At 40.5% G+C, this 17,893-nt stretch overlaps 1 protein-coding gene across 6 annotated transcripts in view; it reads left to right on the forward strand.

The window, feature by feature from the left end:
• Nucleotides 1-17,893, forward strand: part of MID2 (midline 2) — a 115,204-nt gene that overhangs the window by 75,190 nt on the left and 22,121 nt on the right. For all 6 annotated transcript variants that reach the window (XM_020902201.2, XM_020902203.2, XM_070462214.1 and 3 more), the window contains exons 4-5: nucleotides 6,440-6,547; nucleotides 7,942-8,090. In XM_020902201.2, coding sequence (XP_020757860.1) covers nucleotides 6,440-6,547; nucleotides 7,942-8,090 — 257 coding nt within the window. The remainder of the gene's footprint in view (nucleotides 1-6,439; nucleotides 6,548-7,941; nucleotides 8,091-17,893) is intronic.

Consider the following 17,893-nt stretch of genomic DNA (forward strand, 5'->3'; position numbering starts at 1 on the left):
GCTCATTGCAGGTAGAGGGCTCATCCACTACTTCATACATATTATTCTACCTGAACATAAATTCTCAGTTCCTCCTGAACTGCATTGTGGTGCTCTGCAGGACTGATGGATGTGACTAAGCTAGGGAGAGGGTGTAAGTGGAGAAGTTTCTTCTGGGGGTGAGTTGGAGGGAATGCTGATGAACTTTAAACCAAGGGATAAAGGACCAAAAGAATGAGTGTGTGGGAGTTCTCCCAAAAAACTCTCAAACAAGCTCTGTAAAAGAAGGGAGGGGTAAAAAGTTTAGCCCATTTACATTTCAATAGGTAACAGAAACAATTAACCAAAATAACTTTTTGCATCCTCTTAAACCTTGGTAACTTGTGGCTTTTGTGAACCCCTACATATTGATTTCCTTGTAAATCCCAGTTCAGTTCAGTTCAGTTCAGTTGCTCAGTCGTGTCTGACTCTGCGACCCCATGAACCGCAGCACTCCAGGCCTCCCTGTCCATCACCAACTCCCGGAGTCCACCCAAACCCATGTCCATTGAGTCGGTGATACCATCCAACCATCTCATCCTCTGTCATCCCCTTCTCCTCCTGCCCTCAATCTTTTCCAGCTATCAGGGTCTTTTCAAATGAGTCAGCTCTTCGCATCAGGTGGCCAAAGTATTAGAGTTTCAGCTTCAACATCAGTCCTTCCAATGAACACCCAGGACTGATCTTTAGGATGGACTGGTTGGATCTCCTTGCAGTCCAAAGGACTTTCAAGAGTCTTCTCCAATACCACAGTTCAAAAGCATCAATTCTTTGGCGCTCAGCTTTCTTTATAGTCCAACTCTCACATCCATACATGACTACTGGAAAAACCATAGCCTTGACTAGACGGACCTTTGTTGGCAAAGTAACATCTCTGCTTTTTAATATGCTGTCTAGGTTGGTCATAACTTTCCTTCCAAGGAGTAAGTGTCTTTTAATTTCATGGCTGCAATCACCATCTGCAGTGATTTTGGAGCCCCCAAAAATAAAGTCAGCCACTGTTTCCCCATCTATTTGCCATAAAGTGATGGAACCAGATGCCATGATCTTAGTTTTCTGAATGTTGAGCTTTAAACCAACTTTCTTCACTCTTCTCTTTCACTTTCATCAAGAGGCTATTTAGTTCTTCTTCATTTTCTGCTATAAGGGTGGTGTCATCTGGATATTTGAGGTTATTGATATTTCTCCCTGCAGTCTTGATTCCAGCTTATGCTTCATCCAGCCCAGCGTTTCTCATGATATACTCTGCATATAAGTTAAATAAGCAGGGTGACAATATACCCCTCATTGGATTTTCAGGGGGCATAGATTTTTCCACACACATAAAGCCATTTAGTCAAACACACTAAACCAAAGAACAAAGTTCAAGTAAAGATCTGGAGTTTTCCACAAACCACCAACCAACTGACCAATGAATCAACCAACCAATCAACCAACCAATCAACCAACCAAGAATGCTTATCAAGGTAACCCCAGTTGGAAAAAAGTAACCCCTGTTGTTTTCATCTGAGGGTTAGTAAGCAAGTGGAATACCTCACTGTATTTTCAAAGAAAACTGCAGACAAGGAAAATACCAGGGGTTTCAAGTGCCTTCCAAACAATTTGAGATGTTTTATTTACACCATGAAGACAGATTTTCCCTGGAGTATTTCCTGTTCCAAAAACACTTAAGGACTCTGCTCTTTTGGGCTGCTTCTTGACATGGAAAAATTTTAATGTCACTGCTTTACCTTTAGTTTGGGATTTTTGCCTCTTCAGTCAACTGTCTGCTCTACTAGTTGCATCTAGCTGTTTCATCTTGCCTGATGTAACTGTCCAAACCACACTCAAACTCCCTCATTTCAACCTGCATTTTCTCTAAAAAATGCATTTACTGTAGAATATTTTTAAATGTTTTTCATTCCTATTTTGATTTTTCACTTTGCTAAATCCATCAGTAAATGTTTCTTAAGTGTTTGTTGTGTTTAGGCGTTGTGCCTATTGCAGCAGGAAAAACAAAATGGCATAAAAACTTTCCTCAAGGAGCTTGTTGTCTAATTGAAGATTATTAAGCAAAGGGATGCTTCTCGTGTTTGACCTTTCCTTTCAATTCCTGTTACCCTCCTTGACTAGGCCCTGTTCATATCACAGTAGCCTCCTAAATTGTCCCCATGCTTGCTGCTGCTGCTGTGTGTGTGTGTGTGTGTGTGTGTGTGTGTGTGTGTGTACTCAGTTGTGTCCAACTCTTTGCGACCCCATGGACTGTAACCCACCAGGCTTCTCTGTCCATGGAATTTTCTAGGCAAGAATACTGGAGTGGGTTGCCATTTCCTACTCCAGGGAATCTTCCTGACCCAGGAATTGAACCCGTGTCTCTTGCATCTCCTGCATTGGCAGATAGATTCTTTACCACTGCTCTACCTGGGAAGCCCATGCTTGCTATTACCCCCAATTAAATTAACCCTAATTAATTTTCTTAAGAAATTTTATTATAGTTATTCTCCCACCATCTTACCCTCTTTCTTCCCCCGCAAAAATTTCAAAGATACTATACTATATTTTTTGATAAGGTTCAATCTCACTAAAGTAAGGTTCAATCTCATTATCTTGGCTCAAAATTTCCCCATTCTCACTTTTTAAATCTGAGTCCTATCCATTTTCAAGTCCTGCTTCATTCAGGTATCTTTTTTCAATTCCCCACTGAGACTGATCTTTCCCTTCAATTTCTGTACATTATAGCCTACATCACTCATTGACATTTCACTTATATTACCTTGATATGTTTTATGTTTAGGTGGTTTTTTCCCATAAAATTGGCCAAGGAGCCAAAAAAATGAAGCCCTTATCACCCTTTTGGAATGTACATTTATTGAGGGCAGGTCCTGAGCATAGTGCATTGCACACAAGAGATGATTGACGGTTGATGATAAAGATGGTGATGATTTTTCCTGATTTCAGGGGATAGGATGGATTATGAAAGATAGCAAAGTAAAGATTCTGCAGGTAGGGAGATGAATTAATGAGGCTTTTATAATAATATTCAAAAAAAGTTGATGAGGGCTTCAATTTATTGTTTCCTTGGCTCAGAGCCTCATTGTATTACCAGAAGGATTTTAGTGAGACTGAAAAGAAGGGAGGGGAGGACTTTGGGACTGCTGTGATTTTATGTGGGAATGAGGAAGAACTAGGTAACTGAACCGGAACAAGTACAATAATGATAGCATTAACTTGAAAGAGGAAATCAGAGATGGAAGCTGGATTTAGAGGGAAGATGGTGAGTTTGTTTTTAGACATATTGAGTTACAATAACTTGAGTAATTAAGTGAACATGTCTGACAAGCAGTAAGATACTGCTCTCCATTCAATTCAATGCAACAAATATTTACTGAACACCAACCATATGCCAGTTGCTATGCTGGAGATATAGTCAAATAATACACAGTCCCTGGCCTCCAGAGCTCATGTTTGCTCAGGGAAGTCAAATTAATAAATTCCTATAAGGTAGTAAATGATATGATAGAATTATATATAAAGTGTTGTGCGTGCATGCTCAGCCGCTTCAATCGTGTCTGTCTCTTTGCAGCCCTATGGACTGTAGCCCACCAGACTCCTCTGTCCATGGGGATTCAGAATACTGGAGTGGGTTGCCATGCCCTCCTCCAAGGGATTTTCCCGACCCAGGGATTGAACCTGCGTCTCTTGCCTCTCCTGCATTGCAGGCCAATTCTTTACTGCTGAGCCACCAGGGAAGCCGATATAAAGTGCTATGGGAATATAAATAGGGAATCAGTTGTATCCAAGCAGGTGGGAAAAAGTTTCAGAAGTGACAATCTTTGACCTGGGTTTGGGACGATAAGTAGAACTTTGTTCAACAAATAAATAGTGAAATCACTTTCTAAGTGAAAGTATAGTCTTGAGCAAAGGCACAGGACATGGATGTACATGGCCTTCTGGGGGAACATAGTCTGAAAACGCTAAAGAGAATGCAATGACAAAATAAAGATGGATAGTACAGAAGAGGTAACGATTGTCAGGAGCTGAAGACAGGATTCTGCTACACTAGACTGGAGAGACAGTTTAGTGTGATAGTTAAAGTTGTGAACTCTCAGAGGTGGATGCTCTGGGCTCAGATTCCATCTCTGCCACTTACTAGGGCTGGGGCCTTGAGCAAGTCAGTTTCTCTGTGCTCAGGTTTCCTTATCTGTAAAATGGGGCTAATGGTACCTCCTTTATAGGGTTGTTTTTTTTTTTTTCAAGTGAAGCTAGAATTGGTTTTATTAAAAGTAATCAAAATAGTCCCAAATAATATGAAAGTGAAAGTCGCCCAGTCGTGTCCAACTCTTTGCAACCCATGGACTATAACCTGCCAGGCTCCTCTGTCTGTGGAATTCTCCAGGCAAGAATACTGGAGTGGGTAGCTGTTCCCTTCTCCAGGGGATCTTCCCAACCCAGGAATCAAACCCAGGTCTCCCGCACTGTAGGTGGATTCTTTACCAACTGAGTCACCAGGGAAACCCCAAACTTCAGGACATGACTGAGTGACTTTCATTTTCACTTTCAAATAATATGGCATCCATTTAAATAGATCCTTTTAAAGAGATGAAGCACTACCATAGAAAGCTTCTGCTGGTACTTTAATTAAAAGATCCATAGGGTTGTTTTGGTGTTTGAGAGAGCTAGTATATAAACTATTCAGGACAGTGCCTGGCATATAGTGAGTTACTCCAAGGTTACTCCAAGGACTGAAATATAAGAAATAAGGCACCACACCACTGTTTACTATACCATCAACAGCTATAAATAGGAACTGTCTTATGTCTCCAAATAGTCTCTGCACAGATCCAGGGAGCACTAGATGAATCTCTGATTCCCACATGAGTGGGAATTCTTTGAGAGGGTGATATTATCTGCCTTGGAAAGGAAGATCCAATTTAGGAAGGGGTGAGCAGTCTGAGAAAACACATTAGGATGGCCAGAGTGGGACCATTCATTCAGAATAAATGGAAGCTCTCACTATGGCACTTCCCCTCTGGCAAGTGAAAATAAACCAAAAGAAGGTTGAAATTCGGCATGCATATTTTATTTCAGTTTAGTAGGAAATAGAAAATTGACCAGTAGGGACCTTAGAGGGTGAGAGAGGAGACAGTGGGGCCTAGTGACAGGTATCTTGCTGGGCTTGGAGTACATAAAGCAGCCCTCTAAAGAGGGCTAGCAGGTGAAAATGCAGCCCTACTTTGCTAATGAAGCACATCTGACGACTTCGGTTTTACTGCTCAAGAAATCCATTGTCTATGTCTCAGCTTTTTAGAGCTCTACTCGAATGATCCTTGAATAGACTCTTGGAATGATTGTGCTTCCCTCTGTGACTGCTGCTGAAATGAAACTGAACCTTATCTGCCCACCTTGCCAGCCCAGGAGTTTCCCTTGACACATCTTGTTTGAATTCTGTTCTCACCACGTCCCAGCTGGGCAGTCTCGAGCAAGTCACTGAAATTCTCTTAGTCTCAGTTTTCCCATTTGTGAAATGGAAATAAAAATAGCTCCTATATTATAAAGTGGTTATGATAATTATATGAAATAATTTATCTATAAAGTACTTGATACATTGAGTGCTTAAAAGACATAAGTTTCATTCCCCTTTCTTTCCGTTTACATTTAGGCAGCTCAAAGATCCTCTGTGCTCATTTTAGCCCAGCTAGGGACTTCATATCATCTAATGTCTATAGTAGTAGAGATGGGCAGAAGGAGAAGGCAGTACGTGGGAAGACGATGAAGAATGGTGGCTGTTTTTTTCACCCTCCTACCCTGACTTTGCAGTAAGGATATTTTGATGTAGTTAGTATCCACAAGTAGGAAAGATATTCAGATACTGGACAACCCAAAGTAAGAGATATCTATTAAGACATGATGACATTGTGTGAAAATACATCTATACAATCATATACTTAATATGAAGATAGAGCTAAACATTCATATGTTTTAAAATTAGAAAGGAACAAGGAAAACTGAAAACATTTTTGTTAGGATGGTAGAAATATGTTGTTGCAAGGTTAACCTTAGTATTCTTGTACCTATGGAGAGGATCCTCTTTCCCTGATATACTTAAATCTTCGTACCCTCTTTCCAAAAGAACAACAGGAGGACAGGGTGCTAGATTAAAGGGAATTGCACAGTGGGAATAATATGCCCCCATCTCATCTGTCCTTCTGCCCAGCCTTCCATTAACCATCATGATCTACCAGAGGCCAGAGACCTTCCTGTCTGTGGTGCTTCAATGCCCTTGCATCATTAATATCATCATATCTACCCTTCTTCTAGGAGTGGATCTTATGAGGGAGGTATGGAAGAAGTTGTGCATGCTTAGTTGTAAGTCCAAACCTTTCAGAACCTGCAGGGGACAAGGACAGAAATCACTATGTAACACTTTGGACTTTCTTGGCAGGTGAATACCGCTATGCATGAGGCAAAACTTATGGAAGAATGTGACGAATTGGTAGAGATCATCCAGCAGAGGAAGCAAATGATTGCTGTCAAAATCAAAGAGACAAAGGTAAAACAGAGCACTTCAGTGAGACCAAGGCCAAGTTGACTTTACAAAAGTCCAAGTTTCATTCCAGTGATTCCAGTTTAAACTTGGATCATGAAAACAAGAAGATATGGGAATTTAGGGAGAGAGACAAAGAATAAGCAATCTTTGGCCTATGGCTCTGAATTCAGAAAAGATGATGGCAGTTTTGCAGTGTTGGAAACATTTCATATTGTGACTTGGTTGGTAGTTACATGGGTATATGTATATGCAAATATCATTGAGTTGTACACTTCAGATTTGGTGCTTTACTCTATGTATGGTCTAAGTCAACACAGAAAGAACTGTGGACCAGAATTATGGAAAGATCATGGTTGCATTGTAAGGACTTAGGGTTTAATCTGAAAGGCATAAGGAAACCATTCTGTTCAGTTTCTTATGATGGGAAAATACTGATAAATATAGCAGAAGTATGCAGGGTAGATCAGAATAGGATGGTACTAAAGTCAGGGAAGCAAGTTATGAGGCTTATTGAATGATTCTTGGTATAAGTTGATGAAGGCCTAACCCAGGAAAGTGGCAGCACAAATGGAAGGGAAGAACATAACAGGCATTGCTAGAATGGAAATGACGAGAATCATCAACCAATTATATATATATATAAAAGATGAATGAAGGATAGAGAGAGAGAAGACTTTCAGGCTTTTAACATGGGAACTGAAGAATCATGATCAAGAAGGTCAGGTGTGGGCCTTCATGCAGCTATCTGATTTTATGCTTGTTGGTCTGCTGGTTAGTATAGTGATGATGAGCTCATGCTATGTGTACCATGTGAGAAGCTCTGAGAGCCTGGAGTGATAACCATTACTTTGTGCCATGCTGGGTGGTTCCTTACTAACACAGATATTGAAGTTTCTGAGAACACAGATCTGTGAGCACACAGGTACGCATGAATGCCTAGAGAGAGAAATATATACATATGAATGTGGATACTCATAATGAAAAAGGAGGTGTTTTTTATTAAGCATATACATGACAATATATTGACAATAAAATGTCAACAGAGGTGATCTCCAGGTGGTAGGGTTTCTTTTTATACTTTTTATTTTCTAAATTTTCTATAATGACCATGCATTGCTTTTATAATCAAAATAATTAATATGATCAATAAAAGAGGAGGTAGGTAACCTAGAGTGTATGACTGAGTGTGTTGCAGGGTAAGTAAGCGGATGCAGGGAGGAGTTGGAAAAATAGACATGGAGGGTGGGGGAGAAGGCGAGTGGTTAGTTCAGGGACCATGGGATGTTCATAGGTCTTATTTTTAGAATCACTGTAGCAGATCTCCTTTATGTTGTTTTATCATCTTTAATTAAGCACTGGATGTGTTTATTTTGTTTCTCTTTTGCTAATTCTTTAAGGTTATGAAACTAAGAAAGTTGGCACAGCAGGTTGCTAATTGCCGCCAGTGTCTTGAACGGTCAACAGTCCTCATCAACCAAGCCGAGCATATCCTGAAAGAAAATGACCAGGCACGGTTTCTCCAGTCTGCAAAAAATATCGCTGAGAGGTGAGTTCCTTATGGTCTTTCAACATGCCTCCTCTTAGGAAAAGGGAGCAGCTTAAAGTCACTTAATTCAGTTCAGGCATGTTTGTAGCCACTGCCACCTGAAGATTTTGCCAGCTGGCTACTTACTAAGCCTCAGTGTGGTAGGTAGCCCTGTGGATTTCTGGCGCCCCTTTCTCTGTCTCTGCCACCTCCCAGTTCTTCTTCTTTTTTTTAAACGTTGAAGAATTCCAGTTTTATTCTGTTTTTTTCTAAAGTGATTTTTAAAAAACTTTTTATTTTGTATTGGAGTATAGCCAGTTAACAGTGTTGTGATAGTTTCAGGTGAACAGCAAAGGGACTCAGCCATACATATACATGTATCCATTCTCCCCCAAACTCCCCTCCCATCCAGGCTGCCACATAACATTGAGCAAAGTTCCCTGTGCTATACAGTATGTTCCCAGTTCTTCTAATACACAGCCAACCATGCACCCTAGCGATGCCATAGCTCTATGCTACCTACTCAGGCCTGGAGCTTTCTATGTTGGTGTTGGTTTAGGGGCAGAGAAACTTTTGGCCACATACGTAGATGCATGCCCTACCTAAGTCTAGACCGTAGCACTAGACTCCCTGTGTTTGAATCTTTCCTCTGACCCTAAACTAGTTGGTTGGTCGTTGGGGAGTCACACAACCTCTCTGAGTCTCATTCTCATTCTCCTATTTGCAATAATAATAGTGCCTATCTCATAAAGTTTTTGTGAGGGTAAAATGAGTTAATATTTATTTATAAAGGTTTAGAATAATTCCCAGCATGTGGACTTTCCTGATGGTCCAGTGGTGAAGAATCTGCCTGCCAATGGAGGGGACATGGATTCAATCCCTGTTCCAGGAAGATTCTACATGCCTCAGGGCAACTGCTGAAGACTGAGCACCCTAGAGCCCATGCCCCACAACAAGAGCAGCGTTAGTCTCTCAGTCGTGTCCAACTCTTTGCGACCCCATGGACTGTAACCCTCCAGGCTCCTCTGTCCATGGGATTTTCCAGGTAAGAATACTGGAGTGGGTTGCCATTTCCTTCTCCAGGGGATCTTCCTGACCCAGGGATCAAACCCAGGTCTCCTGCATTGCAGGCAGACTCTATTGTCTGAGCCACTAGGGGGCTTCCACAAGAGAAGCCACCGCTATTGAGAGTAGCCCCTGCTCACCACAACTGGAGAAAGCCTGTATGTGGCAACAAAGATCCAGTGCAGCCAAAAATAATTAATTAAAAAATAATTCCCAGTACAAAATAAATACTCAGTATTCTTATTATTGGAGAGCAGAAATTGCAGATGAGAGGAGATTGCCAATTCTTGCAGTATTACTATTAGCTATATTTGACTATTTAATTGGGGCTTCCCAAGTGGCTCAGTGGTAAAGAATCAGCCTGCCAGTGTGAGAGATGCAGGAGATGTGGGTTTGATTCCTGAGTTGGGAAGATTCCCTGGAGGAGAAAATGGCAACCCACTCCAGTATTCTTGCCTGAAAAATCCCATGGACAGAGGAGCTTGGCAGGCTCCTCCATAGGGTCATAAGGAATCAGACACGACTGAGTGAGCACATATACACATTACCTTAATATAAATAACTTTTAAATATTTAAGAAGAATAAATTAGAGGTGAAGAAATTAAAATTATTTCAGGAAGTTTCCTGTAAAGGGAAAGAGAAAAATATGGTGATAACCAGAATGAGTATGAGATAAAGGAAGGTTGTGAATACTTTTTTTTAGATAGCAGAGGCATGAATGAGTTTAAAAGTGGATGTGAGGTCAGCTAGAGATGGGCAAAACTGAAGGTATGGAAAAAAGGTATGTGGCCAAGTAATGGATGTGGATGTTGGTATGCCCAGCAGTTTGGTATGATAAATTAAATAATTTATCATTTCATATCTACCCCTGTCTCTCTAAAATAGGAGGCAAAGTCATTTGCTGAGCATGAGCAGGAAGTTAGGGTTCTCTAGCTTTTTGAACATATGGAATACAGTTATAATCATTGCTTTAATGTCTAATTCTAATATCTGGGTCAGTTTCAACTACTTACTTTTTTCTCCTCATTATGGTTTTATTTTCTTGCCTCTTTATGTGTCTGTGCTCAGTCTCTTGTGTCCTACTCTTTGCGACCCCATGGACTGTAGCCCACCAGGTTCCTCTGTCCATTGTACGGCTGGTTATTTTCTATTGGATGCTAAACATTGTGAATTTTATCTTATTGGATGCTGTATATTTTTGTATTCCTATAAATATTCCTAAACTTTGTTCTGGGACACAGTTAAATTACTTGAAAATAGCTTGTTCCTTTTAGGTCTTGCTTTGAAAATTTTTTAGGTGTGATCAAAGCAGTATTTAGACAGGGGAAGTTTTTCCCCACTACTGAGGCAAGACCCTTCTGAGTACTTTAACAAGTGCCCCATGAATCATGAGATTTTCTGGTCTGACCAGTGAGAAAATACACTATTCCTGGGCCTGTGTAAGCATTAGTATTTGTCCCCTCTAATGTTTTTGGATGGCTCTTTCTCTGGCATTGGGCACTTTCCCCCACATGCATGTGTTGATCAGTATTTTGTTGAATACTAGAGGCAAAAACCCTTTCCAGTTCTCAGAATTCTCTCTGTGCATTACCCTCTCTAGTCATATGCCCTGAGAACTTCAACCAGCTTCAGTTCAGTTCAGTTCAGTTCAGTCGCTCAGTTGTGTCCGACTCTTTGTGACCCCATGAATCGCAGCATGCCAGGCCTCCCTGTCCATCACCAACTCTCAGAGTTTACTCAAACTCATGTCCATCAAGTCGGTGATGCCATCCAGCCATCTCATCCTCTGTCGTCCCCTTCTCCTCCTGCCCCCAATCCCTCCCAGCATCAGGGTCTTTTCCAATGAGTCAACTCTTCGCATGAGGTAGCCAAAGTATTGGAGTTTCAGCTTCAGCATCAGTCCTTCCAATGAACACCCAGGACTGATCTCCTTTAGGATGTATTGGTTGAGTCCAAGGGACTCTCAAGAGTCTTCTCCAACACCACAGTTCAAAAGCACCAATTCTTCGGCACTCAGCTTTCTTTGTAGTCCAGCTCTCACATCCATACATGACCACTGGAAAAACCATAGCCTTGACTAGACGAACCTTTGTTGGCAAAGTAATCTCTCTGCTTTTTAATATGTTATCTAGGTTGGTCATAACTTTCCTTCCAAGGAATAAGCATCTTTTAATTTCATGGCTGCAGTCACCATCTGCAGTGATTTTGGAGCCCCAAAAAATAAAGTCTGACACTGTTTCCCCATCTATTTCCCATGAAGTGATGGGACCAGATGCCATGATCTTAGTTTTCTGAATGTTGAGCTTTAAGCCAACTTTTTCACTCTCCTCTTTCACTTTCATCAAGAGGCTTTTTAGTTCCTCTTCACTTTCTGCCATAAGGGTGGTATCATCTGCATATCTGAGATTATTGATATTTCTCCCGGCAATCTTGATTCCAGCTTGTGCTTCTTCCAGCCCAGCATTTCTCATGATGTACTCTGCATATAAGTTAAATAAGCAGGGTGACAATATACAGCCTTGACGTACTCCTTTTCCTATTTAGAACCAGTCTGTTGGTCCATGTTCAGTTCTAACTGCACCAGCTTAGTCTCCTTGATTTCTCAGCTCTGTGTTCTTAATTAGGGACTCCATCAGATACCACCTGATTGCCCCTTCATGTACCATTTTATTCCCTTAATTTTGCTGGAACAAATTTTCCCTTAGCTTCCTAAGAGAGAGTACAAGGGAAATACATTTTTGAGAATTTATTGTTTAAAGAATATTTTAAATTTATTTTCTAAATTGAAAGATTGGAAAAAAATTTCCTTATAATTTTGAAAGCCATGGCACTATTGTCTCCTAGCTTCTCCTAGTGTTGAGAAGTCCACTAGTTTTTTGATTTCTGATCTTTTGAATGTGACATATATTTTAATATCTGAAGCTTTGAAAGTCTTATCTTTAAGCCACTTTTCCTGAAATTTCACCAATATATGTCTTGGTGTGAGTCTTTTATTATTCATTTTTGTTGGGCTCTAAGTGAGTCTTTCCAGTTTGAAGACTATTGACTTTTAGTTCTAGGAATTTGTGTTTTATTATTTGCTAATGGCCTCCCCCTCTTCTCCCTTTTCTCTTTCTGGGACTCTTATGAGCCAGATTTCGAACACCCTAGATTTTCCCTCTTATTTTAAGAAACCTTTTCTTCTACTGTTGCAGAAACCAGTAATTGAGAAACCAAGCACCACACTTGGAGAGTTGGAGAACTCAGGTTTATTACACTGGTGGGCCCAGAGGAGTTAACACTCTAAGCTCTGAGCCCTGAACAAAGGGGTTACAGAGTTTTTATAGACAGACTATAGTGGGCAACACTAGCTGCTAATAGGCTGGTTTAAACTAAGGGGTTTCGTGTGTGTGGGAACAGCAGTCAAGATGGGGAGGGGGATGCCTGACCTTTACACAGACAGGCATGATTAAGCAGGTTTGCAGGGGCTGGGCAATTGCAAAGAGCAGGACAAGGGTGAGTGAGATAAGCTCCAGTTCCTAGTATTGTAAGTCCCCACTTTCTGAGACTACGTGACCTACGTGATCCAGACTTTGCAAGGAGCAAGCTGAGTTACAGAGGCAGAACAAGCAGGAGGTTATGTAAAATTTTAACTTTTCCTCTTCATTCTCCCCTCTTGATGCTTCTATCACTCATTGTAGAAAGCATCATCTCATGTTTTGGTAGGACATTCAGAGCTCCCCATCATTTAGGGGGCTATATTGAGCTTTTACCATTTGTAACTTTATGGATTCAATCTGAGAGGTTATGAACTGGGTAATTGCATTGAGAATACAAGGGCCAAACAAGAGTGCCACAAAGAGCATGAAGAGAGGACCTGTTAAAGGGAGAAGTCACGATAACCAGCTCATGACTGGGCATGGATGCCCAGATATTGTTTCAATCACCCCAGGAATTAGCTAGTTTCTCTCTCCTTTTCATGATTTGTTCCCTTAGCTGTTGGGCCATGTCCCTGACTATTTCTGATTGGTTTACATAAAAGCAGCATTCTTCATTCAAGAAGAGGCAGAGTCCTCCCTTTTCAGCTGTCAGTAGGTCTAGCCCTCTCCTATTCTGTAAAACCACCTCAGCCAGGGAGTCTAGTTGGTCCTGTAACTAAGCAAAAGCACAGCAATAATACCAATTAGGGATAGAGGCCAGGGTTGACAATGAAAATCCATTGATATTTTGATAGCCGGATCCTCAAGCTTCTGCTGTGCATTGACCAGCCAGCTGCTGGAGTGTGGCTGGAGCAAGGCTGAAGAATCCTCAAGCTTCTGCTGTGTGTTGACTAGTCAGCTTCCAGAGTGACTAGAGCAGGGCTCAGCGTCCTTCGTGGGTGAGGGCCATTGTCTTTGGAACTGGACCTTGAGGAGGTTTTTGGGGTCCCAAACTGCTTTCCAGGTGTCCTCATCACAGGAAGTAGCTGCCTTCTTGACTCTGGTGTGGTGGATCCAATGGATGACATGTATAACTAACAGCAGTAGGGGTTGCCAGGACACCTGTGTGAGGGCCTGTCAAAACTGGCTGAAGTGCATGTTTGGTTTTTTTTTTTAAATCTAATCTTTAACCCATACATCACCTCCTGGCTGATAGGGATGAACCCACTTGCCCAAAGGAATGGATGTCCTTTCTAAGGTTGCTTGGGCAATATGGCAGAAGACTTTTCCAGGGCCTGGAGGTGTCAGGACATCTCCAGGTCAGCTAGTTGTTGGTGGTCTCCCTTGAGCTTTTCTATCACTGGGGGTGGTCTCCTGTATAAGATCTCAAAGGGAGAATAGCCTGAGGACCTCAGGGTGCATTTACAGAGGGAGATGAGAGTCCACAGAATGATAAGGCAGCTTGTTCTAGCATTGTCTGGGTGTTGGCAGGGGGATATTCTTGTTGTACTACTACTTGGAGAAACAAACTTAACAAGAAAGTTAAAGATATATGGCCCAAAGATTAATAGAAGTAGGAAAGCTGCTGAGGGGCTAGCCAGGAGAACCAGGTCCAGACATTGGTTCATGACATTAGTGTTTCTCTAGGTATGAGAAGATGCAAGAATTTGGACTCATAAAAATCTTTACCTGAAAACATCTGACTATCTGAAGGCCTGTTTTTCTGGGTTTTTCCCAGAGCACAGAGTGCCTTATTTTTTGTCTCCACCCTGAACTCCTTTCAAGGGGGTGTTGAAGGTCAGCATCTTGTAGTGGTCATGATTTAATCTTTGTAGAGGCAGCTGGCAAGGGCCAACTTCCAGTCAGCAGGGCCCCTTCATAGCCACATATTTGACCATGTTTTGGGGGCATTTCATGGTCATTGTGTCCCATGGTGCTGGGAAGGCTCATTCCCAGGTCTAACAAAGATTCCATTGACAGGCCACTCAATGTGTTGTCACTAGACCAGGCCTTGTAAGTAGCAAAAGTCTCTGGACCATACCTGTCTTACTAGCCTCTTGGTCCAGGAAAATATTTCCTCTTGTTGCTTCTTCCCATATCTAGAGTTACATTATTACAATTATTGATCTCATATGGAACTGCATATCAGCATTTTATCACAGGCTCAGTCATACATTTGGTAATGTAAGAAATAATCTTCTGAAGCAGGCTACATAGAAAATACTATAGCTGGCAGTTATTAGTAAGGTCACAAGCAGGTCATCTGACTCAGTTAAATGATTATAGCCAAGTGTTAATCTCCTGGTTGTACATCATGGAGCATCTGACCTTTATCCAAAGATTGGTTACTGAGATAAGCTTTAGAAACAATCTTAGAGTGTCCTTTTTAATAACTTAATTAAACCTTTTAGCAATATAACATCAGTTCAGTTCAGTCACTCAGTCATGACTCTTTGTGACCCCATGGACTGCAGCATACCAGGCCTCCCTGTCCATCACCAACTCCTGGAGTTTACTCAAACTCATGTCCATTGAGTCGGTGATACCAGTCCAACCATCTCATCCTCTGTTGTCCCCTTCTCCTCCTGCCCTCAATCTTTCCCAGCATCAGGGTCTTTTCCAATGAGTCAGCTTTGCATCAGGTGGCCAAAGTATTGGAGTTTCAGCTTCAACATCAGTCCTTCCAATGAACACCCAGGACTGATCTCCTTTAGGATGGACTTGTTGGATCTCCTTGCAGTCCAAGGGACTCTCAAGAGTCTTCTCCAACACCACAGTTCAAAAGCATCAATTCTTTGGCACTCAGCTTTCTTTATAGTCCAACTCTCACATCCATACATGACTACTGGAAAAATCATAGCCTTGACTAGATGGACCTTTGTTGGCAAAGTAATGTCTCTGCTTTTTAATATGCTGTCTAGGTTGGTCATAACTTTCCTTCCAAGGAGTAAGCGTCTTTTAATTTCATGGCTGAAATCACCATCTGCAGTGATTTTGGAGCCCCCCAAAAAAAAGTCTGCCACTGTTTCCACTGTTTCTCCATCTATTTGCCATGAAGTGATTGGATTAGATGCCATGATCTTGTTTTCTGAATGTTGAGCTTTAAGCCAACTTTTTCACTCTCCTCTTATATTTTCAAGAGGCTCTTTAGTTCTTCTTCACTTTCTGCCATAAGGGTGGTGTCATCTGCATATCTGAGGTTACTGATATTTCTCCCAGCAATCTTGATTCCAGCTTGTGCTTCATCCAGTCCAGCATTTCTCATGATGTACTCTGCATATAAGTTAAATAAGCAGGGTGACAATATACAGCCTTGATGTACTCCTTTTCCTATTTGGAACCAGTCTGTTGTTCCATGTCCAGTTCTAACTGTTGCTTCTTGACTTGCATACAGATTTCTCAAGAGGCAGGTCAGGTGGTCTGGTATTCCCATCTCTTGAAGAATTTTCCACAGTTTGTTGTGATCCACACAGTCAAAGGCTTAATAAAGCAGAAAGCAGAAATAGATGTTTTCTGGAACTCTCTTGCTTTTTTGATGATCCATCGGATGTTGGCAATTTGATCTCTGGTTCCTCTGCCTTTTCTAAAACCAGCTTGAACATCTGGAAGTTCATGGTTCACGTATTGTTGAAGCCTGGCTTGGAGAATTTTGAGCATTACTTTGCTAGCGTGTGAGATGAGTGCAATTGTGCGGTAGTTTGAGCATTCTTTGGCATTGCCTTTCTTAGGGATTGGAATGAAAACTGACCTTTTCCAGTCCTGTGGCCACTGCTGAGTTTTCCAAATTTGCTGGCATTTTGAGTATAGCACCTTCACAGCATCATCTTTATATAACATAACATAACAATATAACATATTACATATATTAATGCATTATATATTAACATATTATATATTATATATATTAACATATAACGTATTAACAATATAACATAACAAGTGAGTCTCAGAAGTGAGTCTTAGTAAGCACAGACCTTAATTAACAAAACTAGAACTTAATATTCAGTGAAACATAATTTTTTTTTTTTTTTGGAGAACTCATTGTGAGGGCATTAACACTGTAGCCAGGGAAGGCTTTAACCCATCAAATAAAAATGAGGTCTGTCAGGGAGCTGGGAAAAGCCAAGTGGCCATCTTGGATTTCCCATAGCCCTGGCTCTTTGATTTTTAGCTGTTGTTTATCCATTTTTAATTTCCTGATTTAGGAGCAGACTATTGCCATGTTTTAAGGACATCAGGATAGCAAAAGTCTAACTGTGAGGGGTTATTTTTTTGTAGAAGCAGAATGAGCTTTGTCTACATGTACCATAATCTTAAATAATGTTTATTTACTTTACCAAAGTAACAAAAAGATTTTAAAAACAAATATAAATCACTTAAAGGCAAAGAAATTCATAATCTGTTATCGAAAGCTGCATTCTAAGAAAACTTTGTTCTCTAAACAGAGAGAAGACCAAATTCCAGTCTGGTACCAGCTTACTGTTAATAACAAAATTTGTTTATCTGCTTAATCTTAGAAAGTCTTTTCCATAAATCTTGAAGAACTAGCAGTATTCTTCTAAAGGCATGAGAGTAAAACCATAGAAGGCATGTTTAAAATCTGATTCTATTGCAATTGACAAAGAAACCTGGTCATAACACTTTAATATGATAACTAGAATTATAATTGACCATATTTTATCAGGGCATATCAGATCTATATGAATTTCACATAATTTTAGGATATCTATATTAGTAACATCAACCATACAGTATAACCTGAAAAGATTTATCACCCCTTTAACAGTACTTCCCATGTAATTTAACATGTCCAGTGAACCCAGGTAGCTTAATAGCTCTTTGGGATGTCTCAGGGGCCCTCTGAAGCATCCCAAAGTTAGCTAGAAGTCAAGTTATTTAGGAAGTTTTGTCAATAAATATCAAAAGGGTTTATAACACTCAGTCAGGTAGGATCATATAAGTTACTGTGAAATAATAGTTATTTACTTAGCCAAAGTTAACAAAAGATTTCAAAGGTAAATATAGAACAGATCAATTAAGAGGTAAAGAAACTTAAATCTATTATTAAAAGCAGTTCAACATCTGAAGAAAGTATGTCCTCTTAACAGAGAGAAAGGCCAAATTCAAGTTTTGCACCAGCTTACTTTAAACTCATTTAGGTAAACTTAATTAAATTTATTTTAAACTTAGTCAGTCCTAACCATGCACAAAACTTTTTTTCAGGGTCCACTTTCCACAAACTTTTTAATCACTTTCTGTAACAGCCACCTGTAAGTCAGACCTACTTTCTTTTCCCTTTATAAAATGTAATTTTATTTTTTATATCTTCTTTATTAAAAACATACATCCTACTTCCTTAT

The sequence above is a fragment of the Odocoileus virginianus genome, unplaced genomic scaffold (assembly GCF_023699985.2).
Source record: "Odocoileus virginianus isolate 20LAN1187 ecotype Illinois unplaced genomic scaffold, Ovbor_1.2 Unplaced_Scaffold_1, whole genome shotgun sequence".
Taxonomy (NCBI): domain Eukaryota; kingdom Metazoa; phylum Chordata; class Mammalia; order Artiodactyla; family Cervidae; genus Odocoileus; species Odocoileus virginianus.